Genomic DNA, 27024 nt, shown 5'->3' on the forward strand with positions numbered 1-27024 from the left:
TTCTTTAAAATCAATATGCATTTATAGGAGAAGATGATAATGAAAGATTTAAACTTTTAACCATTTGCTATTAACGCGGAAGTTCGGGCTGTTTGGTTTTGTTTTTTTTTTTTTTTTTTAAATTTAAATGTTTCCATATGTTTTCATACTTCCGGCTACCAAGTACATCCAGTGTGAGCCATTCAAATTTGACAGAGTTAACTTCAGCGTAAACAGTACTTTGTGAGCGCAGTATTGCTTCTGTTAAGTTCAGAACTTTCCTATGTAAGGATGGATTAACTCGGATTTAAGGTAGCACTGCATGTGTATTGCTGTACTTCATTCATTTCTTTAGTAGCAATAGAACAAGTATTTTGCACTATTACTTGTTCATTTGGAAAACGTAGAATAATATTTTGGTACCGTGCTAGACTCTCTTATCTAATTAAGCAAAGTGTATTAGCTGTCTTCATAAGCTGTCTTCATAACCAAGTGAAGCACACAGATCTCATGCAGTCTAGAAGTAGCTGCTTCTCAGAGCTACAGCTGCCAAGTAGCTGGAAATTAAAATTTTCTGAAGTATTTAAATACTGGACAACATACATACACACACAGACACACACTATATACTTAAATAGAGTATTTGCTTCTTTCTTACTACTTTGCCCCTATAAGGACTTATGCCCATTTCCAATCTCTAAGTGTTTATTTCCTTGTTTTTACTTAGGATAAGATTTTTTTTTTCTTTTTGAGCAGTATCAGTGAGAAGAAATACGAGTTAACTACATCCTGCACGGCATGGAACACTCATCCCTACATCTGGATTTTCTTCGGCTACGCTAGACTATAGTTTTTACCACAGAGAAAGGGAAGTGGAGTAAAGAAATTAGCCTACAGGAAATATTTTATGTAATGAAGCTCCACACCTTCTTCTGAACTTCAGCCATAAAGCTACAAGCGCACTCGATGGAACGGGCAGCTTCGGCAGCTCGTTTGTAAACACCGTAGTTCTCGGTGCTCATCTGCTCCAGGTAGGCTGCGACGGCCTCGTGAGCGCTCGGGTACTCCAGGGAGAAGGACACGTCCAGGGAGAGCAGAAACAAAGCGTTCAGCAAACTGGGCTGCAGAACTGTACTGGCCTTTGGAAGAGAGAGCAGCTGTCAGCACCACAGCCTGCAGACCCCCCAAACCCACAGCAGCATCCACAGGCCGGCGACAGGCACAGCCGCGACCGCCGCTACTGGAAACTGCAGAAACAAACCCATACCAGATGAGCTCCGTATGAAGAACTGGGTTTTTATTAAGAAGCGCGAGTTCATTAGCGCCAGTCCCCCCGTCAGACCTGTAACCAGCCCCAGGAGCCGTGCACGACCCAGCCCCAGCCCCAACCACCACACGCCCCTCCGCCAGGGCCGGTTTACTGTCTGACCACGAGATGGCACAGAACACACAGACCACACTGATGTCTGCACTTGATAAAAAGCTGCCTGTAACTCCACACAGCAACGTCACACGCTGAGAACCGAGATTTCTGTTGTTGTTGTTCTGGCTTTTTGGCTGCAAGCATTCAGTATTCCTCCACCTAAAACTCTGACCTCAAACACAGTAACATTTTTCCAACTCCTGCCCTACAAAATTTCCATTCTGTATATTACGTACATCAGAACGTAAAGACAGAAATTATAAAGTCAACAGATTTGTACCTGCAAATAAGCGTAGACATACTAGAGACCACTTATATTAATAGTAAATAAGACTTGGTATTTGTGACAAAAAGCCCGTAACTGAAAACCAATCTGCTACTTCGACTGAAGAACACTAAAGAGAGCTACACTGCAACGAAAAGTGATAAAAAAAACTGTAAACCCATACAGGTTTGAACATCATCTAACACTCTGCATTCTACAAACACTTGCAAACATCAGACCCCCCCCGCCCTCGAAATATACAGAAGAAAAAGAAAACAAAAAACCACCTCAAGAGCTACAACAGAACTTTTTTAAAGACCATTGGAAGCAAAGAAAAATTAAGATCACTATGATGTAAGAGACATAATTGCTCACTACGTCCCACCAGGTTAAGTGATGATTTTAAACATCATGCAGTTCTAGTCTTATTCAGCCTCACTTGCACGCGTACCACAAAGGAGCAGGGGGCAGCATAGCTCTGCAAACCACGCACCATGATAGCGGGAAAAAGAACATGGAATTTCAAAAACTCGTTAAAAAAGCTGTATTAAAAATGTTTTCTGAAGACCTGAAATCTGCAGAAGATTCTGCAGAACGCACCAGTAACTGACGAGCGGACCAAGTTGCCTCCTGTGATCATACCTCAGCCAATGTAAATCAGGTGACTTTCTCTGCCCAGGAGCTATTTTCCCAGTATCATCACTGGGGAAGGTATTCCTTTTTTTCCCGCTCTTAAAAATGCAAACCCAAGAGCAATCACACAAAATATGCTCATTTTAGGCGTACCTTTTCCACAGGGAGAAGGGTTTGCAGCAATCGAACGGTGAAGAGAGAAATGCTAATAAACGCCGTTCTGTGGTGCACCAACATCACCTCGGGCTGCTCTGCGCTCGCGTTGGTTTTGTGGTACAATATGGTTTCTCCAAGCAAACCCAAGACCAGAAGCAACCGCTCTTTCTGAAAAGACAACCAGAAACACAGTCACCAGGACGAACGGAAACATCATTGCGTCTCGGCAGCGGTATGCGGCACCCACAGCATCATCAACGCGATGGCACCCAACATTTAAAAACGCAGAACGGGTACAAAGCACACAGCACTGCAGGAGTTCTAGACCTCACTCTGCCTTCACTTGTAGCTCTGAGTTACCCATTTCTGGTTACTCTTCCACCAACCCTCCCCCCTCTTCCTCCCCTGCACCTTAATTCCTGCTCATTACACTTCTGAACTTCTCGAATTTTAACTGTGTTGAAGTTCACTGTTAATACAGAAATATGACGAGCTGGTTTGAACCTGCTAATAAAGCTTTACCTTCAAATTAAAAAAAATAATTAAAAAACCAACCCACAATCCAAACTTTGACAACATCAGATGTTTTGCGTGCCTATTCATTCTCCAAGGAAACATTTCTCAGATTACATGAAATCCTACTTAAGAATCATGGATCACTTGGATAAATCCAGCTCACTGACCCTGGAGAAAACAAAACTACTTTCCATAAGGCTGGCCACCTGAAAAAGCCAGGTTTGTACTTAGGGACACTAGAACAGAGGTAGCAGCCATTTCAGTTGCCAGCTTTGAAATGCCAAACAACGATTAAGGAGGCAATGGCACATGTGAGATGCAGCTTATTAATTCCAGAAACTGATAATCTCTCTTAAGCAATTAAGCTCTGTTTAGCTGACTCAACAGAGCTGAAGTTGAAGAAAATGACAAGCAGCAACTGACTAAACCCAATCAGCCTTTTCAAGTAATTACCAACACGCACTGTTACACCACAGGAAGACGGAGAGGATTCATTGCCATCTTCGGGAGCCCAAAAAAGCAACCTTCTCTCTGCCCCCTACAGCCTGCGGCAGCGGGAAGAGCCTCTGCGGCTCGGCCATGCAGCCCCAGATCAGCCCTGGACACCGATAGCTCCCTCCGCCCCGCGGCGGGGACCCAAACCAGCCGAGGGGCCACGGCAACCCGCAGCACCTCCCTTCTCGACGTGGCAGGAGCAAACGTCACCTGAGCACAGGTAACACAGCCGTGAAACGGTAACAACTGGGGAGAAAGGAAGCACAAGAACTTGGGTACAACACACGCAGTTACAAACTCCAGTACTTCTGAACTGGATTTCCAAAATACCCATTTTTCACAAAGCTATTCCAGTGCAGAGTTCTAGAGCTGGATAAACAAAGGAACACTAATCGTTAAAACTCCAGAAGTTCAAAAGCAATAGTTACACAAGAAATGCCTTCAGGTTTCCTAGACAGGAGACCCACGACCTCCTTCCCTTGGAGCCAACACAGAACACAAGGAGGAAGCGTGTTTGCCGAGCACTCAAGCCCAACCACTCTACAGTCTACTGATCAAAGAAGTTTCCTTGATATAGTACTAAATAACATAAAGGTAAGTTTAGTGGTTGTTTCCCGAAAATTGTCCATTCCGTTATCTGTATTTACTCAAGCACTAAGAAAGATGAAGAGCTGCTTTTTATCTCCTGCCTTGCCACCGCTTTGCCAGAATCAGCTTTACTGAGTTGCACTGCACAGTCCAGCTCTGCCTCCCAAACGGATGCAGATTCGTAACTTTCGATGGGAGGTGAATTTTATATCTGAAAGGTGTTCTACTCACACATCTCAAAGTTCAACCAACAGAATAAAGTTGTGTCACCAAGTGCTTTTTATTTTTTAATTCAACATAATTGTGCACAACGGCCCAGCTTATTTGCGGAGCGTTGCTTGTTAGTAGCCTGGAAACAACCGCTCCCCAACTAACGGCCAGCAGGAGGACGTACAGAGATGATGCTCCCAGCTTCTGCTGGGGTTTGACAGCTTTCTTCACAACAAGCTGTCCTGATTCAGGTCATACACAACTAGACAAGAGATCACGTTAAGCTTCTTAGTTTAAGTGCTCTGCAAGGAATCTTCAACACTGACTTGATGTTGATCAACTATAACAGGTTTTGACAGATCAGTACAGTAAACGCAAAGAAAAAAGTCCTCATTCACTGCTAGGCCCTATAAATAATACAAACACCATTTGTAAAATGGAGAATAGGGAAGCCTACAGTCATCTTAAAGGTCTTTTCCAACTGAAATGATTCTACGATTTCATATTTTCATTAATAATTACTCCAACACCACTGTTTCATACGCAGCGGCACTTTCACGAATTCCAACTCAAGTCACGCGCATTTAAGTCCACACTCAACTCAAACTCTTGGCCAGGTTCCAGTCTGCCACGCTGGTATGTTCGTTACGTGCACGAGCCACGCTGGCTGGCCGCCCTGCTCTCAGCTGCCTTCAGGAAAGCAGCTCTGCCACTGTCACCTCGCTGGTGACTCACGCGTGCGGTACGTCACGTACGCCACAACTCTCAGCCGCCTTCGGGTCTGCACCCCCAGCAACGCAAGCTGTTCGGCCAGCTGCACCGTAGTAACACTGAGTCTGCCCCGGGCCCAAAAGCCTCCTCTTTCTTTCCCAGCTAAGCGACAGAGCTATGGATAGCCGAGAGCCGCGCAGGGACCTGCAGGTCCTGAGTAGGAATGGCAACCACGTCTCTTACAGCTCCAGTCTTGGATCCGAACAGGCATCTCCCTGGTCTTATACAGGCAGTTCACAGGGAGTAATGAAAGTGAAAGGTGTCATTTACACCAAACTTGTCTCCAGCATCAGTCGTCAGTACTCTTCCCTCAGATCCCCTTCCTTACATATGTTTCGCTCAACGGCTGCTGAACAGCCTTTACTGCAAGACAAAATTCATTATGTATCTTCTTGAGGTGAAGCTTCAAGCATCGTCTGGTAAGAGACCTTACATTAAAAAAAAAACAATAATGTGCCAGGGACAGAACTAGGAACAAACTGCTGAAGATTTCCAGAAGGGCAGCTCAGCAGATGAGGTACGTATACGAATGGCGGCAGAAAACGTCAGAGGCTTACGAGAGCAGACCGTAACGTGCGGCTGGTGGAAGCCTGAAGAGCCTTACCAACTCCAAGGCAAAGAGGCTGTCATCCTCCCAAACGTCTGCAGAAATGGCATCACCAATAAGGAACAGGTCTTCAACAAGCAAGTCAAGAACTTCCATCGTCACTCTCCTACTGCCTAGGAATACAAACGAGAGGATAAATTCTAATACAGACAAAATATTATATTGTGACATTCAGAAAACACCACTTTGAACAAAGAATTATTCCAAACCTGAAATTGTGATATTTTAGTTTCCCTATACACTTCTACTAAACTAATGCTAACAGCACTCAGCCACCAATAGCTCCGAACCATGTCAGACAACAACTAGCCAAAATCACCAAAGTGTTCTAGTCATAGACAGGCACACACCTCCATCTCCTGTATTTGAAAACCTTACCACGTCTACTAGTACCTGTTTTGAACGACATTGTTTTACAACTAAATACTATTTTAGACAACCTAAGAGCAAAAAGACTGTCCTTCAAAGAGGCTCTGCAATTCAGAACCTTTCTAAGTTCAGATAAAAATTACTGGTTGCCATTAGACTACTGTTACTCGCATCTCTTAAAGCCCAATTATGATTTGTTACTGCATCCAGAAGAACAAAACCAAACCTTTTCCCAGAACTTTTATTTATCAGTTCTTGAACAGGAGGACGACCCTATGCCCAAAGAGACCAGAACACACGTTTTGTTACGTGTGGTTCTTTTTTCACCTTCCTGAATGCCATTTTACCCAGCCACACCCTTCTCCCACCACACACCCCCTTCTTCCCACCACCAGCAAAAAGCACTTGACGCTTCTGCAGCAATTCTGGGACTCAATCAGCAGACTCAGGCTTTAGGACCCGAACAAACTGCTGTAACTAGGCACAGTGAGTAAGGTACAGGTGAGCACGGACCTATCTGAGGTGCCCACCTCCTAACTCCAGCTTCTCCAGAGGTTTGCACTAAACAAGGGAAGGACACGTGACAGAAGTACTGAATTCAAAACTCTCTCACCTGTTCTTAGCAGAGGTACGGCGTTTTCCAAGACGGAAACACCGAACTGAGGAAGGCTGAGCTGCTTCATCTGCAGCTCCAGAGTGTCCTCGCTTTCAGGATCCGGTAGGTCGATATGTCCTACACCAAGCGGGGAATGCAGAGAGATCCTGGAGTTGGCGTTCGCTTGAGTGCTGTTTCCACTTTGAACCACAGACAAACCAAGGGACACCGTTAGCTCGGCGGTGAGCAAACCCAGACGTGGACAGCTGTCAAAACCCGCCTCGAGCAATGCAAGGTCCTCCTGCCGTGATGCACCTCCTTCCTCCCCCCAGCCTCTCTCTGCTTCCACCCGCCTCGCAGGAAGAGGGGGATTCGGTCTGGCCGCGTTCAAGCGTCACAACCGGCAGCACCACAAGCGGGCGCCTCCTGTTCTGGCAGCCGCCCCGAGACGTGTCCCGGGCGAGAGGCACGCGCGAGGAGCGCGGCATCGCGAGGGGCGAATGGTTGGAGTTGAAACGCTGCTCCTGGTAACGAAGCCCGGCAGCGGCTTGAAGCAAGGCCACCGACCAAACAGAGCTCCGGCCCAAACTGCACCAGCAGCGTTAGCCCGTTGCAGGCAGCTAGCCGCAAGGGTCGGCACAGGGAGAGGGAAGGAAGCGTGCCCTAGGTTAAGGCTGCAGGAATTCTTTGTCCACTTTAAACCAGCAAATATTCCCTTGCCCAAGACAGCCTTAAGTGCAACCAAGCACGTATTACAAAATGTACATGGATTTATTATATTATATATAATTATTTTAAATTATGAGCTCTATATGTGGTTCACAGTTTTACTATTTCCCAACCGCTTTCAAAAAGAACCTAATTCTATCGGCAGCATCATAATTAATACAACTCGGAACAAACTTTTAAAATGTTTTTTCTTATCCTAAACACCATTTAGCAACCTTGAATTGCTTTAAAAGCCTGTGTGGCTTTTGCAGTTGGTTTTTGTTTGGTTGCTCTTTTATTATTAAATAAGCTGGCGACCCTGAATCGTGGCATGACCGCGTCACATTATACTAGCGAAGCGTACAAGATGGCTCAAGAATTGCAATTAAGAATTCAAAAGCCGACTGATTTTAGAGGTCAGTGGAAGACTATAAGCAACACAGAAGCGTTCTCCAACATGTAGTGGTTCTGATCACACTTACCAGCGGGCAAGGAAGGAGAGGTATCACCCATAAAAACAATTCAGAAGAGGAAAGGTTAAGTTTCCAGGCAGAGTTTGAAACACACAAACAGACAGACTGAAGAGTCAAGATTTAAGAACAAGGAAAAAGAAGAGTTACGCATAGAACGGCAACGAACAAATAATTTGTATTACAATTACTTTGAAAAAGACAAGATGGGATGGCCATTCGACTTAAAAGCACTTACAGGGTCACCTGCTGAAGAAAACCCCCTGACTCCACAGCAATAGTCTGAGTAAGTGCTTTTCTCACACGCCCAAGCAGTAACAGCTGCTACTAGAGATCTGTCTAAAAACGCTGGTTGGGCGCAGACCGTGGCAGGTAGCACGGATCCCACGCGTTCTGAACACCGCCTGAAGATCCAACTGCTTAATTCAAATGCGGTCTGGATCCTCACAGGCGAGCAGAACTCTCGCACCACCCCACACTCTCACAAGGAGCTCCTGATACAATACTGAATTCGTAATTTTTTAGTTGAAGTTACTTTATTCACCTGGAAGACGCTGCATCCCAATCCTGACCATCTCCTCTGGGACGCTGGCCTGTCCGTCCAACCACAGACGGCCGAGGGCTGCTACTGCCAGGTGAGGGGCTCTGAGAACGAGGGGGGCCTCGTGCTTCTTGGCAGTAAGACAGAGATGAGTTCTGGGACGCTGCGCCTGGACGTAACAGACCACACGTTTGCCATCAGTGGAACCCGTTACCCTGCAAGATACTACACGGAGAAGCAATGGCAACAGTGGCTCCGGCAGGACAGGGAAAACGCCACTAGGGACGGGAGAGCTCGGGCAACCTAACCCTGGCATGCAGCAGCGTTTGGAAACTCCATTCCAAGGCAAAACCACCGAAAGTTACAGTTGAACCCTAAACATGAGTTTCAAAAACCCCAACCTAGCGCCTGACTAAGGCTATTGCGTTTGTTGATGTTCTAACTGCATTAGCAAAGAAACAGCCAGTATGGTTTATGAAGACACCAAACACAGCGGCAGTCTCACGAAGAGAGCCTGACTACCAACTGAGAACCAAAGCTGGTTAAATTCAGCTGACAGAAATGGAACGGGAAGATCATTCTAACTAACCTACACCATTACATCCACAGAATTGAAGCATTAAGAACGTTGTGAAATAGCCCTAATGACTGCAAAATCCAGAACAACGGTTAAATTATTTTCAGCCATCAGAATAAAAAAAAGAAAATTGACACAGCTCATGAAACCAGTCACTAGATTGTTAAGCACTGATAGTGTGAAAACTTTTCTGAAACTCTGCCCACTTTTATTTTACAGATTTAATTTAGTTCGAGTAAAAAAATCCCTCTCCTGCTGACATACAAACAGTTAGATACTGGGAAAAGTTGATGAATGGAGAATCACAGGAAATTGCAAAAATGAGTAAGTATTATTTTAAAATAATGCAAGTACTCTAAAAATATTTACTACACGAATAGTGCTGAACACCATCGTTTAGCAAAACAGTTTCACAAGATTACATTTGCTATAAGGTTGTGGGTTGGCTTTTTTTTTAAATCATTTTAGATAACCTTGGCTGTAGTAAAAACACAACAGGATTTCAAATATTTAAACACACCGACCTTGCTCCGTGGAAGAAAAACTTGGGTCTCTGTGGAAGTTCAGCCTGCTTCTCAAGAAGAGGCACAGCTGCTGCAGGCAGGCCACGGCCTGCAGGGCCAACCGGTGTCCTCCGCCCCCTCCGAAGGCCAGGCCCAGCAGAGACAAAAGGCTCTGGGGACACAAAGCCATCAGCACCGGCAGCCCGACACTAACGCACCCTCACGCCGGCCAGCCCTGCCCCAAGTCCAGCTCGCAGACGGCGCCAAGCGCCCAAAGCTCGCGGCGCAGCGGCAGTGGTCCCGCGCTCCGTCCGACAGCGCAGCTGAGCCCGACGGTGCTGGGGCGAGCGGAGCCCACCCTGCACCGCCCGTGAGGTCACTGCTCCCGCTGCAGGAGCCCGCCGGAGGGTCTGCCCGGGGCAGCGACACGGCTCTGCCTCGCCCAGAAAGGCAGCGTTACTGACTAGTGAGGTCCTTACCACCCAGCAACTGTCTGAACACAACATAGAGCTAACGCCCCCTTTTCTACCCAGAGTTCACACACAGGGACTTTGGTTTAGAAACAAAACTTATCGTTGACATCAGTTCTTACTTGGCACAGCTCCTACCACGGCACAACAAAAACCTTGAACTTTCTGTGAATTCTTGCCTGTACAATCTTTGGCCTTTGAAGGAAGATCTCAGCAGGGAAATCTTGCATAATGACATCCTGAAGCAGCTCACACGTACTCCAGATTAAGCTTTGGTTGTTGCTTCTCAAAGAGCTAGAAGTGCAGGTCACAGGTAAAGGTGCATTAAACCCAAAAGAACCAAGCAGCAATCATCAGCTTGAACAAGTCTTTACAAGAAAGTTATAATCACAATACTGAAGAATCTAAAGGGAAAAATGCTGTAACTCTATTGTCATACCATTTTAAAACTCCAATTATTCCTTAGTCATGCTGTGTCTGTATACAATAAAGAACCAACTCAATTCCAGCGGCTATCAAACCACATGTAAAATTAAGTTCCCAGAAAAGAAGTAACTTCATTGATTCTGAACCTGAAACGAAGACAAGACAGGCTGGAAACTCCCCATGAAGTGAGCAAGTAGCTCAGTGGTGTGCAGCAGGCGATCCACCTCTGAGCAGCAAGAACGTTTCTTTCATTGCCGAGGTTCATGTACAACTTAAAAGCGCTTGAATTACATATGGGGAAGTTACATAAAGGAAGAAAGTTATTAGCTATTCTCTAACATCTATATTAGTAAATAATAAGAATCTTTTGGGTATTCTACTTCACTTTTTCCCATATTTATTGTTTCAGAAACCACTGTTTCCAAAATCATTTAAAAAAAAAATCAAACATGTCCAGTTTTAAGGATCTGTGTTCTTTTTCTAGACTCCGATATACAGGAAATTAAATATTAAAGAGGTTTTCCAGCTTCAGAGATCTTTCAAAAGGAAGAAAAAAAACCACCCAAAAACCTATTACAAGAAAGCTTCCAGTTCGAGTGAACTTCTTAAAGAGTGCAGTCCCCTGCACTGCATTGCTGGCTATGCCAGAAATCGATCACAGCTCTGTGTCAATCCTATGGGTTCCCAGCTACAAAACTTTTCCTTGGGCCACTTCAAACACTGCTTTTATAAGTGAAAGTTACAAACAAAGAAAAAAACAACAACCAAAGTGACTGCAGAAAGACGACCTGCCCGCCTGACTGCCTGGGTACGGCACTGCACCCGAACATACCGGCCCAAACCTAGCTAAGCTGCTGCTGGAGGGATGGATTCCTCTGCCAGGCGGCCGTGGGGGTACAGCAAATAACGGCTTGATTCCAGCTTGTTCCGAAACTAACGGCATGAAAACCTTGATCCACTTAAGAAGTCGGCCTGAAGAGCCACGAACAAACCCAACCCACCCCGAGTTAAACACAAAGGACGGGAGTGACCAACAGCAAACCCGCCCTGTTACAGCTCATTCTTTATCTGCTCTGCCCAACTGCAGCACAGCTCTCGGGATTATTTATCACAAAGTCAGCTCATTAGGTTATTTACAGGAACAGCCTAATGATGCAGAAGGACACAAATTCAGAACCACTCTTAGCCAAAAAACAATAATCAAACTACAAGGCCACTGTAACGTTTCTGTCACTGTACCTTTCGTTCGATGAAAGAACGTGTCTATCTGTTGACGTCAGATTTAGCCAAGGAAACGTGGAAAATTTCAAGCATTTCACTGCAAAAACAAAAAGCAAGCTGATATTTTGGAGTATACCTTGTAGAAGCACTACACTGTATATTTCCATGGCAAAGTCAAAGCTTATGAACTGTGTATCATCTGAAACAGAAACACCTTTTACTACATCCAGACTCGTACAACCTCAAGTGCCTCTAGAGGGAGTTCTCAGCACCACCAACAAAAATACTAAGGCCACCTCAAACCAAAGGGGAGCACGTTTATTGAAGAAAGTTCTAGCAAAGAGAACCACAGCAAACAGAAAACACAGCATTAGCAGAAGAGTACTCGATCCCCCCGTTGTGCTTTCAACCAAGTATAATTTTATTCTACTACTAAACAATATTTATCACCGTGATCTCTAAAAACAGAGAACTGACCTCAGGCTTTTACTCTTAAAGCAGCAGAAGTCACCGTTGTCACTGAATTCTGACACATAACAACTTTTGAACTAACATGACTTTGAAGCTATTTTTAAGTCAGTTTGCAATCACCACTGTGCAGCTCTAGAGACAGCTGACACGCCGCTGACAAAGCGACCCGCTGATTCCACAGGGTAACTCCGGGTGCCGTCCCAAAGCCCAGCCCTCAGCGCCGCACCGCGTGTCAGAGGGGACCCTCCTGCGCCAGGGCACCGGTGCGGGCGAGGAGGCGCCACGGTAGCGCTGCTCTGTGCTGGGCAGTGCCACGCTTCGTACCGATGCTGACACACGCACGAGCGCAACGCTGGGTTTCAGCTAGACCCGGGGCAAAGGTTTCTAAAGCACCTGATCTAGTTTTCCGAAAAGCAGAAAGGTCCTTCAGACTGACTGTGGTTGAACTAAAAAGGTACTTAAAGAGCCACTCGCGACTATGGTACTCCGATCCTCTGAAGAGCTTTAGCAACTTAAATTATTTTTAAAATTACAGCATATTTTAATTTATAATAACACTTCACATATTCCAAAGAGTTACACCAACTGTTTAGTAGAAAAGAGAAAGACCTACCAAGACGAATGGAATTTTTATAAGCTTTTTAATTGTAGTCTCTGTGATACGAGGTTTCACAGAACAACAGGAAAAAGAACAGCCAATAATAGTATTTGTCAAGGAATTAAATCTAAATTACAACTCTAAGCACTTTCTGCAGTTAACATTCTTATTCCACAAGTACACATACCAACTGTTCTTCTGGGAGGTATTTCTAGCCGTGGGAGATGCCTTCTACCTTGACAGAAATACCCAGCAAATAACTCCTCTTGAGGCACAACTAAAACAAATAAAGAGTAAGTTTAAAATACATACACGAAAATACCCACAACTAAAAGCAAAACTCAATTTATCTTCATGCTTTTCCTGAACTGCCTCCCTTTTGCCCTTGAGTTTTAACCCATTAAGGAAACCGATTGAAAATAGTCCCAGATGATCAGGGAAGTGGAGTACAAGGAGTTTGCTGATGCTTGGTTTTTACCATCACGTTCTGCAACCGTAAAGCTTTTTTTCCATTTTCTTACGCTACGTCACAGACCCTACAGGCAATAGCAAAACCAATCACACAAAATGTGTTGCCTGATGGAGAACTGGCAGCCAAAAAACTGTTCTCTTCTAATCTACCTATGCAGTAACAAAATGAACTTTCTACGTTAACTTCTTATAACCTTTGCCTACCAAAACTGCGGTCTCTCAGGTCAGCTGAAAAGCTGTCCCCCCTGTATACAATGCACACGCTATTAAATACACGTAATTAATACACAAACTGTGTAACAAAATGCACACGAGGTACGTAACATTGGAAGCAATCTCTCCAGAACACAGTATTTGGATTATTAGTTTACCATTTTTCCCAGTAACTGAAATTGAAAACCAAAATGCAACACCCCTGTTACTAAGCATTAAGATTATTATTTAATCCACACACGTATACAGTTTACAGCACAAGTAGAAACTATGTGCCATACTTCAACCGGGTAGTTTCAACAAGGTACAGCTTAAAAATGCACGTGTAAAAGATTATTATAGTATTTCCCACACAGTGGCAATCTTGGGTAGAAATCTGCCCCTATGTGGGCACAGAGGGGAGGAAAAAAATAAATCAATCACCAGCCACCACACAGCAGTAGCAAACCACAGCTCCAAGCATGAGCCAGGCTGCAGAAGCGACAGGAGAATTCCCTTCCTCGCCGAGGGACCGAGGTGCGAAGCACCACAGCAGTGACCTCCCCACGGAGCCAGGAGCATGGAGGAAGGGCCCCCCCTGGTTTGTCACCTTCTCCTCTGCACCCTGTGCTAGAATTTTTGAGGCCGAAGAAGAGAAGTAAACCCACGTGGGTTTCCTTCTTGGCTACAGCAAAGCGGCACCGCACGTCACCGTAGCAGGCGGGCAGCAAGCCCGGCACCAGCAGCAGCAGCACTTCACACTCGGTGCGGAGCCTTACACAAAGGTTACCTGTCTTTCTGTGACAAGTACTTGTCCAAAGCCAAGCAGACAGGGCATACAACTAACGCAGTGCTAAAAACCATTCTGCTAGGAACACTTACAGCTCTTTCAGGGTTTTTGGGTTTTTTTCTTATTTTTTGGAGGTTTTGTTTGGTTTTTGTTGTTGGTTTTTTTTAAGATTTTAATTGCTCTAAGTTGAAGCCTGCTCTGCACAGAAAAGCAGCAAAGCGTACAGACCTGTTCAAGGTTGCCACCCTGCTGCCCCACAGTGGCTTTGGAAGCTGCTCCTGCTCACGTCGCAGCAAACGGGTGTTACACAGGGAGAAATGGACAGAGGGTCTGATGACAAACACCAGGACTGTTCTGGTGCAGAGATCTCCGTTACAGGAATGGCATCACCAAGATCACACTTCCCTTGGCAGAATCTGCTCACCGCACACCTCACTGGCCCCTCGGGAAGAGTTCGCCTGCTATGCCTGCAAACATCAGCTTTTCACAGCCGAGAAGCTCCTCGCTTGCTGTATTTTCATTTCAAACAAACCACACTTCAAACTACACGAGCTACCTGGTTCATCGACGGACGGCCGAGAGGCAGCGTGGTAAGGAACCGACGAGGACCCAGCAGGAGGCCCAGAAGGAAGGAACAACAGCCCGTCCACAATCCCATCAATCACCGCCTGCAGGTTGGGATTCACGTCCGGGCGCAGCCGAGAGAAGAATTCCACGGCACCAACGGCGACCATCCTCTGGGCAGCCGGCGGGTGCTGCGCCAGGAGAGAACCGACAGTCAGCCCGAGAGTCTCGCCGTCTCTTGGGGGGCGGGGGGCAGCAGGGGGAGGAGAGAATTGCAACCAAAACTGAAGTTCCAGTTCACTTTTATTTGTTTAGGCCATCTATCAGTATCAGGATGGGATTTTTTTTTTCCCTCTGCATCGCTGCTGGTTAGTGGTTAAAACGCAAGAACGTAAGAATCTGAGGTCTCTTGAGATTTCTGGAACGTTTTCTCAGCTTCTTTAAAATAAGTTGCACCATTGTTCAAATCTTCACTTTCCAGGAACAGTGCAAGGGCTTAGCTGCAAATCATGCCCCAAAGGAGGAAATTAAACACTAAACAAAGCGCTGAAACAGCAGGAAAACTAAAGCAGAAAGCCAGAAAAGAATGGGGTTTTTTCAGCTGAGGCATTTCAAGTCACTCAAACTGTTTTAATTTCTGTCTGCACACAGTAGCTTTATTACTCCCGTCTTTGTAAAACACTCTAAAAATCTCATTACATGGCGCTACAAAACCAAGTGACATCCAGTTTTATTTAGCATTCCAAAGGCATATAGCTTCACTATAAATAAACATTAGTATGTCATACCTTGATCAAACTGTTCACAAAATTTAGTACTTCCTCTTTCATTGGCACGACTGGAAAATTGAACCACTCCAACAGATTAGGGAAAAGCACCTTTTCATGGACCAGATCGGCATACGAAATCAAGTTATGCTCTAACTTGAACAGAATAGTCTTCAGGGATCGTTCTCTTATCTCTGCCAGTTCGTGACCTGCCAAAAATAGTAAAAAAAAAAAAAGGATTAAACCCCCCGTGCACCGATCTGACGTAACTCGCTGCCTATCCGGACAGGCAGGCTGCTGCCAGGGGTCTGCACTCAAGGCTGGCTGCGGCTCAGGGCTGGCTCGGCAGGACGGCAGGGGGCTGCACCCGCCGCACCGGGACCCCTGCGCGCTGCCAAGCGGCGACACGCCGCAGACCGCACCGCTCCCCCGGGCGCCCGGCGCAGACCGAGAGCGCGGCCTTCCTGAGGCGCACGGCCACGCTCCGGGAACCGCCACCACCCGGTACGGCGGGCACCGACGGCTGCCTCCGACCCACGCACCGGACAGACCCCCACCCCAGCCCGCGGAACCGGCAGCCGCCGGGGGAGCGCGACACGGCGCCGGGAGGGCAGCGGCGCGGGGTCCGGTGGCCAGACAGGGGCTGCCGCGCTCCGCGGGTGCCGAGGGGACAGGTAGCCCCCGCTGCCCCCTCCCCGGCCAGCAGCCGGCCTCCCGCCCGCCGTCGCCGGGCCGGTTCCGCAGGCGAAGCCCCGCAGCGCTGTAGGCGGGCGGGGCAGCGGGAGCCTCCCTGCCCCGTGGAGGGGTCGGGACGGCCCCGGGGGCAAGAGGGGCGCCGTTACCCAGCTTCCTGACGAGCGGCGACAGCTCCATCGCGCCTCTCTCCCGCCGGCGTTCAACTGCCGCCCGCCACGGGGCACGCCGGGAAGCGCGGTCCGCCCGCCGCGGGGCACGCCGGGAAGTGTGGTCCGCCCGCCCGCCTTCCCGCCGCGGGGCACGCCGGGAAGCGCAATCTACCCACCCGCCCTGCCGCCACGGGGCACGCCGGGAAGCGCAGTCCGTCCGCCCCGGGGCCGCGGGGCACGCCGGGAAGCGCAGTCCGCCCGCCCCGGGGCCGCGGGGCACGCCGGGAAGCGCAGTCCGCCCGCCGCGGTGCCCGCTGGGAGCGCCCCCCTCCCGCTGCCGCGGTTCGCCTCGGCCCTGGGCCGCTGGCGGGGCCCGGGTCTCCACCCGGAGCTGGGGGACGGTGCTTGTCGCGTCCGAAGTTGCGCCGTCGTTCTGCGGCGGTACCGGCACATTCGCTCCTGCGAGGAGCGGGGCTTCCGTTGCTGGAGCCCGGACCTGAGGCTGAGGAGGGCGCGCTGCTCCCGCAGCCTCCGGTGCCCGGCAGCTGGGGACGGGCCGAGGCCGCCGCAATAACCGGGTGTGGGCCCGTGTGCCGCTCCGGTGCTGGCGGGGTCCCGAGGGGGTGTGCTGGCCCGGGGCGGTGTCACGGAGCCGCGGCTGCCGGCGGGGCGGAGCCGCGGGGCGCCTGGGCCGGGGCTGGTGCCGTTGGGGAACCGTGCTCGGTCGTGGCGGGGAACCGAGCCGGCGCGGGTGGAGCAGCCGGCGGCGCTGGGTGTCCGCGCTCGGGAGGGCTGCTCGCGTGGCCGCGGGCGCGCAAGCGGTGGTGGCCGGTCACGGTCACGGTTCCTGTTTCCTGGCGCCTCGCAGGAGCAAGCCCCCTTGGTCAGCCCCCGGCGGGGGGCAGCGCTTCCCGAAGGGTCCCTGTCGCTGCCCTGCCCGCTCGGGGCTCGTCTCGTCGCTGCGCTCCCGCGGTCACCGCGTCCCTGTGCTCCGCCCACTGCCTCCGGGCTGCTCCGGAGCCTTCATCGCCTCTGGGCAAGGCGGCACTGCTGCCCGCGGAGCGGCGAAGGGAAGCTCCTTCCTTGAGCTGGTTCCAGGGGCACCGCGGTGCTGCAGGGGGGTTCTGTTTCACGCGAGGCGGAGCTCGCGTGGGTCCGTCGCTGCTTTTCCAGAGCAGCCACGGAAGGAGCACCGCCGCCGGCGCGGGTTCCCTTCAGCTGCGTGCAGGGCTCGGAGCAGCGGCAGGAGCTTCGCGGGGCCCCACGTGAGGCTCCCGGCAGCAGAACGGGTTTGTGGCTCGTTGGGCCGGCGAGGAGGAGGAGTGGCTGAAGCAGCCGTTTCCCAGTGCGGGATGAATAAAAGCGTTTCTTCAGGAGGAAGAGGCGCGTCACTGGCGGCTGTAGGAGTGTTTGACCCAGGTCCTCCTTGCCTCTGCAGATGCGGCCCACCTCGAAGGCCCCCGAAAAACAGCCGTTTCCCTGCGCTCCAGCAGCCACACGTGGCCCACGGCTGACGCGGGCGCTCGCTGCTGCTAACATGCTCCTGCGTGGGAAGCGTGACCATGGCACCTGGATGCTCCTGACCAAGGGCCTGACTAAGTTTGACTTAAAAAAATACTGAGACCTCAACGAGCAGCCTCAGTTTGGCTGCTCCTGTTCAGACCAGGCGAGGGGTGGCCGTGTGCCCGGAGCGGTGTCCGCTGGTGCAGCGGACTGTATGGCGTCTGGCACCAGACTGGCCTTGCAGGTGGTCACCAGGAGTCACATTTCCGCTGTTACAGAGAGAGGGGTGGTATGTTAGGGCAAGGTGTGTATCTCGGCAAAACCCCACCCCAAACCCACCACCTTTTGGTGGATGTTAAAAATAAAACAAAAAAGGTGGAGGGGTTCAATAGTTGTCATTGGCATCATGGATGACGTACGTAGGAGAAGACGTCTCTCGCTGCGGCGGGTCCCGATTCCCTCTGGGTCTGTGTCTCCGGGCCTGGACCCCCACCTGTGCCTCCGCTTTCCCCCTCGCCTGCGCCCTCCCGTTGGCGTGTGGGTTCCCGTAGCTGCCGCTGCAGCCGGCCTGACTTTCCGCTGGCACTGTCGAGCGCGGGTGTCTCTTCTGCCGACCCGCAGTCAGGACGCGCAGGAGTCCCCCCCGGGAAGGGAGTCGCTGACTCTCATTTACGTTGTCCCTCAGGAGTGCCGCGAGGTGAACGGTAATGAGCGGCCTGCTCTGGGCTCTGCTCCTGTAACTCCTCGGTGTCAGCCGGGCTCGCTCCCGGCAAGTCCAGGGCGGGTGGATGGGCAGCAGGCACCGTGTGTGTGTCTGTGCCCGGGAAGTTTTTGCACGTACCTGCAGGTGCACAAATGAGGGTGGCCTTGTAACCCTCATGGGTTTTTGACAAAAGCCGTCTTTTAGGGCTTTTAATGCTCTGCAACTTTTTGATTTTCCTTCAGTCAAATGTTGTAGGCAGAGATGAGCTTGAAAAAACATTTTCTGGGTCTTTCTTAGAGTTTTCAGTCTTCTTTTATTTATCATTTCTGTGATGCATTCATCGCAGGGTGAAGTCTTATTATCTCTGCACTCTGTTTTCAAAGCTGTCTGTTTGCAACATTTTTTTTCCTTTCCTTCCTGCTTTTGAGTTCTCTCCTTTTACGTTCCCAAGTTCTCTGAAGATCAACATATCAAAGACGGTCTGACAGGGTCTCGATGTCATTTTTGATAACATCCCTACGGTACTTCTGAGCTTCACCGTTGCAGCTTCTGGTTCTCCCCGAATTCCCTGCCGTGCGGCTCTCGCATGCGTGCGTCAGAGCGCGGCAGCCTTACGCAGGAGCATCAGGGCACGTCGGCTGCGAACGACGTGAATTCCCTCCCCGAGGGAACGCCGGGGGGCTGCGGTGCCCAGACCTCGCTGGCTGTGGCAGTTGCAAGGAACCTCACAGCTTCCCGGCTGGAAGGAGGGAGGAGAGAAGGGGAAGGGAATGAGAACCTTGGGGATGGGAGGAGCCAGAAATGGAGAAAGGAGTTCAGAGGAATTCCCCAGCCAAGAAAAGGGTCTCTGTCGATCAATGGTCTTCGCAGTCTGCCTCTCGATTCACGTCGGGGTCCCGTTAAAAGTGTCCTCGCCTGCCCTGGAGGCCTTCCTTGCCTGCCGTCACCCCCAGCTTCCTCCTCCTCCTCTGTTCGCCGGCTGCTCTTGGTTATGAAGTGCCTTCGCCGGCAGCCAGAATTAAACACCCCGCTGGCCGCCTGCACGGTGAAGGCAGCCTGGCCGTACGCAGGGGCTGGTTTTTGCTTTACCAGACCGCCAGGGCCCTGCCGTGAGCGTTCGGTGGGGCGGCAGCAGGCTTGTTTCTGTGAACGGCTGTGGAGCCGCCTGCAGAAACCCCTTCCCTTGGTGCTTCCCGCAGCCAGCAGCAGCCTTTTACCATTGCGTTATCCCGCAGCTTGTGCCGGGATCTCAGCGGGTGCTTCCGCGTGAATTCCGGCACGGTGCTCCTTCCAAAGGGGGCACGTCCTGCCCGACCCAAGCGCGTGAGACAAACGTTTGTGTTTGCAGCGGGGCAGGTGCACATTTGGAAGCTCATTTCTGATACTGTTGATCTGCTGGTTGTATTTTCTTCCTTTCGAATGCCTCTGTTTTCCCTTTTTATTTTCCATTTAACTGGGTCCATCTTCCGTGCTAACCTGCATGTGCAGACATGCAGCGGGCTTACAGGGCGGTGCAGGAAAGACCCTTGCACCTGAACAATAGCAAGGCAATTTAATTTCGTACAGATCAGTGTATTTGGTGAGTCAGTCAATATCAGTGTAAACTGCAAAAGAAAAGGACTTTAGAAAACCCAGGTGAGAAAATCTTCCTTCCGTGATGTTCGTTTAAACCCTGTAAAAGCTCGTTTTCACACCGCGGGCGATGAACTGAGGGAGCGCGTTGTCACAGGAGGTCACTGATGCCAGCAGCACCAGCAAAGCCCCGACAGATGGGGTGGACACGGGGAGAAGAGCCCGTGGGTGCGGGGTGCGGCAGGGCCTCTGCTGGTCTGGGGCCGGCGGGGGCAGAGGGCCTGGGGAGAGCGGGGCAGCCCTCACGCGGGGACGCTCCAGCTGCCCCCTGGTACGCCGCCGCTTGCCCTCCTCTGAGGGAGGAACGCCGGTCCCGTGGGGGGACACGCACCGGGAGCAGAGAGGGAGCGCGGGCGGAGAGGGGTGCCACCTTGGCGGCGCTGAGGTCAGGGCGTCCCGCTTTCGGCGTGTGGCAGGTCCCCAATCGAGATCCCGCAGATTTTCGGTGACCTTTTCCCAGGCGCTGAGCTGCTGCTTCCCTCAGAAATAGGAAGCCAAGTGAAATGGGACAGGGCACGGGGCGGGGTGCCGAAATGAGGAGGCTGGGTTAAGCTGCCGCGAGTGGGATCTGCGTCCTCTTTGCCAGGGCTGGCGAGGCGGCGCCTGACGCACGGCCCGGCTCTGCGTGTCTGAGGGCACGGCGCGTTACACGCCGTTTCTGGCTCGGGGTGTGCAATTACCACATACCTTTCCCTCTTGCAAACAAATTCTGGTTACACCAGTGAGAATTAATAAACCGCTCTGATAAAACCCTTGCTGTCATTAAAACGCCTGTCGCTGTGGTTTGTATCAAGGCACTTCTTTACTGCTCTGAGATCGTTCAGGGCGTTGCTGAGTGCCCTCACTTCATAACGACGGCTCGTTCCCAAGGGAGCTGCTTCTGAGGCGTATTGCTTGGACAGCACTAAGCATCTCAGGGTGGTCTGCAGTTCTAGAAAACAGCATATTCTTGAGAGCTGTTAAACTGTCACGGGGGTTACGTTTTCTGCTGGTACTAATGCTGGACATCATTGCAGAGGATAAAAACGGTGAAGTAATCAGGGCTTGGATTTTGAAGATAGTCTCATTTTAGCAGTCATGACATTTTTGTTTTTATTCTGATGTAACTGTAATTAAATGACCAAGTCTGGGTCAAAACAGGAAATAATTCTTCTTAAAATAATGATAGAGTAATTATTTTGTGTCATTAATTTATGGCCTTGTGAAAGCTTCAAGGGACATAAATAGAGCTCAATACAATTTTGAGTACTGTTACCATTAATTAGCAATAACAGTATCTGCAAGCTATGTCATACTCTCTATTTGTCCACCTGTAGTGCCCGTAAGAGAGATGATCCATGCGGGAAAGCTGTTTTCTGTACGGAACTTCAGTCCTGTCTTTAAACGCAGGCGCTTTTCCAAATACCCTGAGCACATTTTTCAGAAGTCAGCTTGAAAACGCAGCATACGCACGCCTCCCCCCTGCCGTATTTCCTTACTGAAAGGACAAAAATAGGTTTGCACTCATGTCACCCTGCCAGGCCAGAGCGGCTGCCGAGCAGCGAGCGGGCTGGGCCGTACGTACCCTGCCTCCGCGACCGGCCGTTGTGGGTGAGACTGAGCCTGCCGGCCTTGGGTGGCGGCGGGCAGGGAGCGACGGGCACCGGAGCGGGGACACGGCTCGTTGGCGGGCACGTGGGTGCGCTCCCCACGGTACGGCGTGGATAGCCTGGGGGAGTAAGCGCGGCGTCGGCAGAGGTGCCCGGCAGAGCGGCCGACGTGTCGCTTTGACCGTTTCTTCTGGCCGCGGCCCCGCTTGGTTGGCGTGCGGCCGAGGGAACGCGGCAGCCGCACGCCGTGAAGAAGGGGGCACACGTGAGGACCGCGACGCTTGGGGCTGGCGCTGCTCAGAAGGCCAGACGAGCCCGACGCCTGCGCTCAGCCGCGCTGCGGTTTACACAGCAGTGTTCATACGTGCGTACGCGTCAGTAACGCACGGAGAAGGTCCCCACTAAGTCTTCTCCCGTCTCTGATTTCCACCTTCTTTTACCTCTGGTTTTGCCTGGGCTGCCCAAAGGAGCGAGGCGTCTGGCGGCATGCGTTGTCTGAGGATTTATTTTCAAACGCAGGCACTTTTAAGGGATGTTAATGATCTGCAGGAGTCATACGCATGGAAATACGGAAAGCTTTCTGCTGTTACCCATGAGTCAGTCTTAATTGGTTTTCAAAGTGTAAATGACAAAAATGTGTATTTTTGCAATCCCTGGCAACGCCTTTTTCTGGTTTCATGTAGGAAATCTTTATTAATAGCATCCTAAAGATACGAAAAGATGTTGGGCTAAAAATATCTTTAGTCAGTACTGAATTCTTTACCATCTTGGTTTGCACACTCGTCTTAATCTGACGAGTAGCAAATTCCATGTAAAATACGCATATGTGGATGTTACAGGGATAAAATAATGTTTTAATTTTCATTCTTTCATAGAAAAGTCATTCTGTTTACAGGCAGTATCTAAACGTTCCAAACCCCTGTGCTTAGTGAAGAAAACACTCTAGTTTTTAATGAACACTGTAATGGTGGCCATTAGGAGAGCTGCCACTGCTTTGTGGGACAGTGTTCCTATTCTTCAGGTCATGGGACAGAAACCCTAACTCAAGGAAGTTTTGGAAGGGGTTTTTTACCTTTTTTTTTTTAATTTTTTAGCAATTTAAATTCCTGCACTGGATGTAGGCCATAGCAAAAGGGCCACCTCGCCATGCGTGCCTTGCGATGGGTGCTGCCAGGGGCAGAGGGAAGAGCGACGCGGTAGCTGCCTGTTGCGGTGCCGGCGGCCTGAAGGGAGCAGATCGACACTTGCCTCAGACACATCTGTTCTGAAGGCAGTCCTTGGAATCCTCCCTCAGGCTGCACTAAGCGAGTGTTCTCCCTGGATGCTGAAGGAAACCCGGATCAGACAGCCGCAGCGGAGGCCCGGCCAGCCTGAAGGGGTCCCGCAGCTCCTGCGGTCAGGCGGCTGTCGCTGAAGAGCCTGGCTGCCGTCCCCAGCGCCAGCAGGTCGCTGTTTACCGTTTAATTAGAGAACAAGGTCGTTAAGGATCTGAGCTGTGCGACCCTGTCAGAAACGGCGTGTACATTCTCCGTTGCTCGTGCCAGGCAGGAGCGTTACGGGAACATCGGGTGAAGTAAAGGACTTCACTGGTACAGTAACTGTCACAAGACAGAGCACAGCAGAAAGCAGTGGGTGACCTGTAACACTGACAGAAGACGGGACAGAACCATCCTTTAGCTGCTCAAAGGCTGTGGGGTTTTTTACAAAATATCTTTTTAACCCCAAACCGATGGATTAGGGCTCAGTTTTCATAAGCAGCCGAGAGAGCTCGATACCCCGCTCCCATGAACAACAAGGCACTCCGTGGTGCAGGCAGTTTTGCAACATCCACGTCTAGAAGAATTACAACTGAAAGAAAGTCTAGAAAGTCTTGCAGCTCGTTTTTGCATTGAAGGGAAGAATGTCCTGTCTAGCACTTATGAGGGCTTTATTTAGCCTGTTCTGACTGTTTCTAATGGTTTCTTACTTTTGACTTGTGTAATTATTCTGAACTCTCTTTTTCACTTTATATATTTCTGGCTAAGGACGACTCTTGCTTTAATGCATTCCATTTTACATGCTTACGTTTTCATTCCTGACAGACAACAGACCATTTACGCCCCTCTGATCTAACACCCTTGGTATATTTATCAATGGGTAGCACGTTGTTGGTCTCAAACCTGCTTCCCCCGTGCTGTTTCTATACATACTCATTTGTATTCCATTTCTTCATACATCAGTTTCTACAAGCTTTTCCTTCTCTAAAGAAATTCAGGATCAATCAATGTGATCTATGAGCTGTAGCACATAAAAATGCAAGCCCGTGACACCGTCACAAGTGGCACACAAAAACGGGAACCTTGGCCCAGTTAAGTTGTGGGTGATTTTTACTGACTTAGAGTGTGGTCAGGTCAAGGCGTTGTTTTAAATTATTGACAAATGGTCAGCCTAAGGTGTATATATATATTGGTTATTTTTCAAAAATAACCTACTTCTTTACTCTCAAGAACTTAGGTTTCCTCTTAAACATTTTGCTGGCCATTCAAAAAAAAAAACCCAAATATCCTAACACCAAAGTGCTGGGACCCAGAACAGAAGGGGAAAAGTGTCCCTTACTGAGCCTCAGCACTACTAAGTCCCCAAATGTTTCTGGTTTATATTTTATTCAGATCAAGTCAGAGATGATTTAAGCAATATTTTGCAACTAATTTTTAAAATGTTTTCCAGATCTGAGGCCTTATTTGATAAATGTTTGTGCTGAAATTGTTTGACAATCACCAGCTTTAAAAAGCAGAGCTTAACAGGGTGACACGGAGATAACCCCAGCTATTCTGCTGCTTCTAAGAGAAAGGGACATATTACAATAAAATACACAGTTACATTTTTACAGTTCTTTCAGAGAAAATGAGCAGTAACTCACTAGTAAAGAAATTCCACTGACTTCATAAGCCATGAAGGCGAGGGCGCGCTGTGAAGGAATGCCCCGAGAAATCCTGTTATTGGATATTTCATCCCGAGTGGTTTGCTACTGATGTGACAGCTTTCATACTTAGCACAGCAAGCCCTCTCGTCCAGCAGCACCGAAATGTCCTTTTCTAGGCGAGGCCCTGTCCTCACGTGCGAGGGTATGTCAGTAAAACACACGGGTGTGGGGGTGCGCACACGCACCCCCCGTCACCGGCGCTGGGGGTAGCAGCCCCCCGCTCCCCCTCCAGCCTCCCGTCCAGCTCTCCAGCAAACCGCCCGTCTCTAGTGGTCCCTTTTTAAGGAACCGCTTTCCTGGTTCCCATCGCTTTAGGCTGGCTGAGGGCAGTCAGATGCAGCTGTTGACTGAGACGGGTTTGGGGGGGGAAGGACAGGAGCGGATGCTGGGCAGCGCCACCGCCACCGCCCGCTGGCCGTGGTCACGGGCAGAGCCCCCTGCCTTGGGGAAGCCCCGGGGCTCAGCTTTGTGTTTGGGTGCAATTCGGGAGCAGTGGCATCTCCCCAGCGTTACAGAGCTACCTTGGTACGTGGGGGAGCAGCAGGACCTCCTCTGCAGCTGAAGCAGCCCGCGCTGGGCAGAGCTTCAAACAGATCCCAGGCTTAGACAGGACGTTAGCTTGGGTGTTGCTCAGGTACCATAAATCCTGCTTTGTCTCTTTCCATGACACAAACGCAGCTCGTGTCTCTCTCTCTGTTAGCACTTGTTTAATCCAAGATGTTAACATTGCAAATTTTTGGCTTGGAAAGATTCTAAACAGTTTTGACGTTTCAGGCTGGAGTTGTAAAAGAGTTTTCTGAAGACGGCCCTCGTTCTTCTGGTAACGGGTGAGTCACAGAGGAACGTAGACATGGGCTTCTTGCCTGTAAACTTATATTAACAGAGCTCCCTTGTTCGAGAAAATGGTTCACACCGTCAGAAACAGACACCGGCCCAGCTGAAGTAAACACCCTTAAGGGCCCGGACGGGGCTAGCTGACGAAAGGAGGGATGTCGCCGCTAGTGAGGGTTCAGCCCCGCTGCAGGGAGCAGCGAGCGCTTCGGGACGCCGAACTGCCCTTCGGTGCTTCTTCCTGGCAAATGGCGTGGAAACAGTTCTTGCAAAACGTGGAGGGACACAATAAGGCACTCGGGTTGCCAGATACACGGTCATTATGGACAGTAACTGTTGGTTGGGCCAGAGCACTGGGACAAGGAAAGCAAAAATAAATACCCTCTTAAGGAGTTACGAGCTACCTAGTCATAACCAAACCGATGGGAACCCCCTCCGCTTACATCACTACTTCAGTTGCGTACAGAGGGGCAGGTCAAGTTTTTAAAGAAGGTCTGACTCTTGGCTGGGGTAGAGACCTTCAGCGAAGGCGAAAAACACAGCACGTCTCTAGGGTTGTATCTCACCCAAGCGCCGAGGGAGGTTTGTAAGTGCGGGGAGGGGTTGATCCCCGTGCATCGCTGAAAGCAACAGCGCTATGACTCCAGACGCTGGAAGGGCTGGCCTGGCCTGGCCATTAGACCTAAGAAACAGGAAAATGAGATAAATACATGGTCAGTCATACTCAGAATTATACACTTCCTTATATCTTTGGTTGTATAGTATAACCCCCCCCAAAACACTAACATCCCAGTATTTGTGCTTCCTTTTTTTATTTTTTTAATAGAAATGAATACTCTATGGCATTCCATGTGATTTCATGGCTCGTAAATTCTCTGCTAGAAATCCTAAACATATGGGCAGGTCCTAAACAGAAAATCCTAATGACTGTATGTAACTACATTTATGTAACTGACACAGGAAAACGTTCCCGGTGATTTCAGATTAACCATTTCAAGCCAAAGAAAAGGGGATGCGGAAGGCGCGGCAGCAGGGAAGCCGGCTGTTTGCCTGCCGGTGGAGACTTCTCACCTGTCCTCAGCTACCCCTGCACGAGCAGTGAAGGACAGAGGACACGGGAACAGGAGGGGCCAGGAGCGCAGAGTGCGTTCTCTTCCCTCGTTATCCTGCAGATTGTGTCACCCACCCGTTATGCCAAGGTGCTGCATGTCCCACATACGGACATCAGTGTATCATAAAGTTTTGGAATTTTTTCCTTTATGTTTAACAACACAGAATAGAATATTTTTTCTTTTATGTGGAAAGGTGCGTAACTGAAAGTCAAACTCCAGGGGACAAATGCTACAAAGATGTTTGGCTCAGAGTTCATTGAGTTTTATATAATGCAACTTATTTTATAAACGACTGCTGAGTCACAAAGAGTTATGTGAATTATACACAGAAGAAATGTATAAGATCAAACAGCCCCTCTCTCGGCTGTTACAGGATCGTTCTTTACTCTCCCTTCGTTACCACAAAAGGAGCAGTTAATGTAGTCTGAACTCCCCCTGCTACAGATTTTGCATTTAAGTGGATTTAACTGT

The 27024-nt window shown here is 49.7% G+C and overlaps 1 protein-coding gene across 2 annotated transcripts in view; it reads right to left on the reverse strand.

Moving 5' to 3' along the window:
- The window catches only part of RTTN (rotatin), a 71925-nt gene extending 55676 nt beyond the window's left edge, over positions 1 to 16249 (reverse strand). For both annotated transcript variants that reach the window (XM_086469011.1, XM_086469012.1), the window contains exons 1-12: positions 16219 to 16249; positions 15398 to 15585; positions 14602 to 14800; positions 12780 to 12869; positions 11542 to 11620; positions 10056 to 10170; positions 9428 to 9578; positions 8330 to 8495; positions 6626 to 6807; positions 5641 to 5756; positions 2454 to 2624; positions 906 to 1118 (exon numbers count right to left, since the gene is read on the reverse strand). In XM_086469011.1, coding sequence (XP_086325137.1) covers positions 906 to 1118; positions 2454 to 2624; positions 5641 to 5756; positions 6626 to 6807; positions 8330 to 8495; positions 9428 to 9578; positions 10056 to 10170; positions 11542 to 11620; positions 12780 to 12869; positions 14602 to 14800; positions 15398 to 15585; positions 16219 to 16249 — 1701 coding nt within the window. The remainder of the gene's footprint in view (positions 1 to 905; positions 1119 to 2453; positions 2625 to 5640; positions 5757 to 6625; positions 6808 to 8329; positions 8496 to 9427; positions 9579 to 10055; positions 10171 to 11541; positions 11621 to 12779; positions 12870 to 14601; positions 14801 to 15397; positions 15586 to 16218) is intronic.
- Between the last annotated feature and the right edge of the window lie 10775 nt (positions 16250 to 27024).

The sequence above is a fragment of the Leptosomus discolor genome, chromosome 8 (genome assembly GCF_034619465.1).
Source record: "Leptosomus discolor isolate bLepDis1 chromosome 8, bLepDis1.hap2, whole genome shotgun sequence".
Taxonomy (NCBI): Eukaryota; Metazoa; Chordata; class Aves; order Leptosomiformes; family Leptosomidae; genus Leptosomus; species Leptosomus discolor.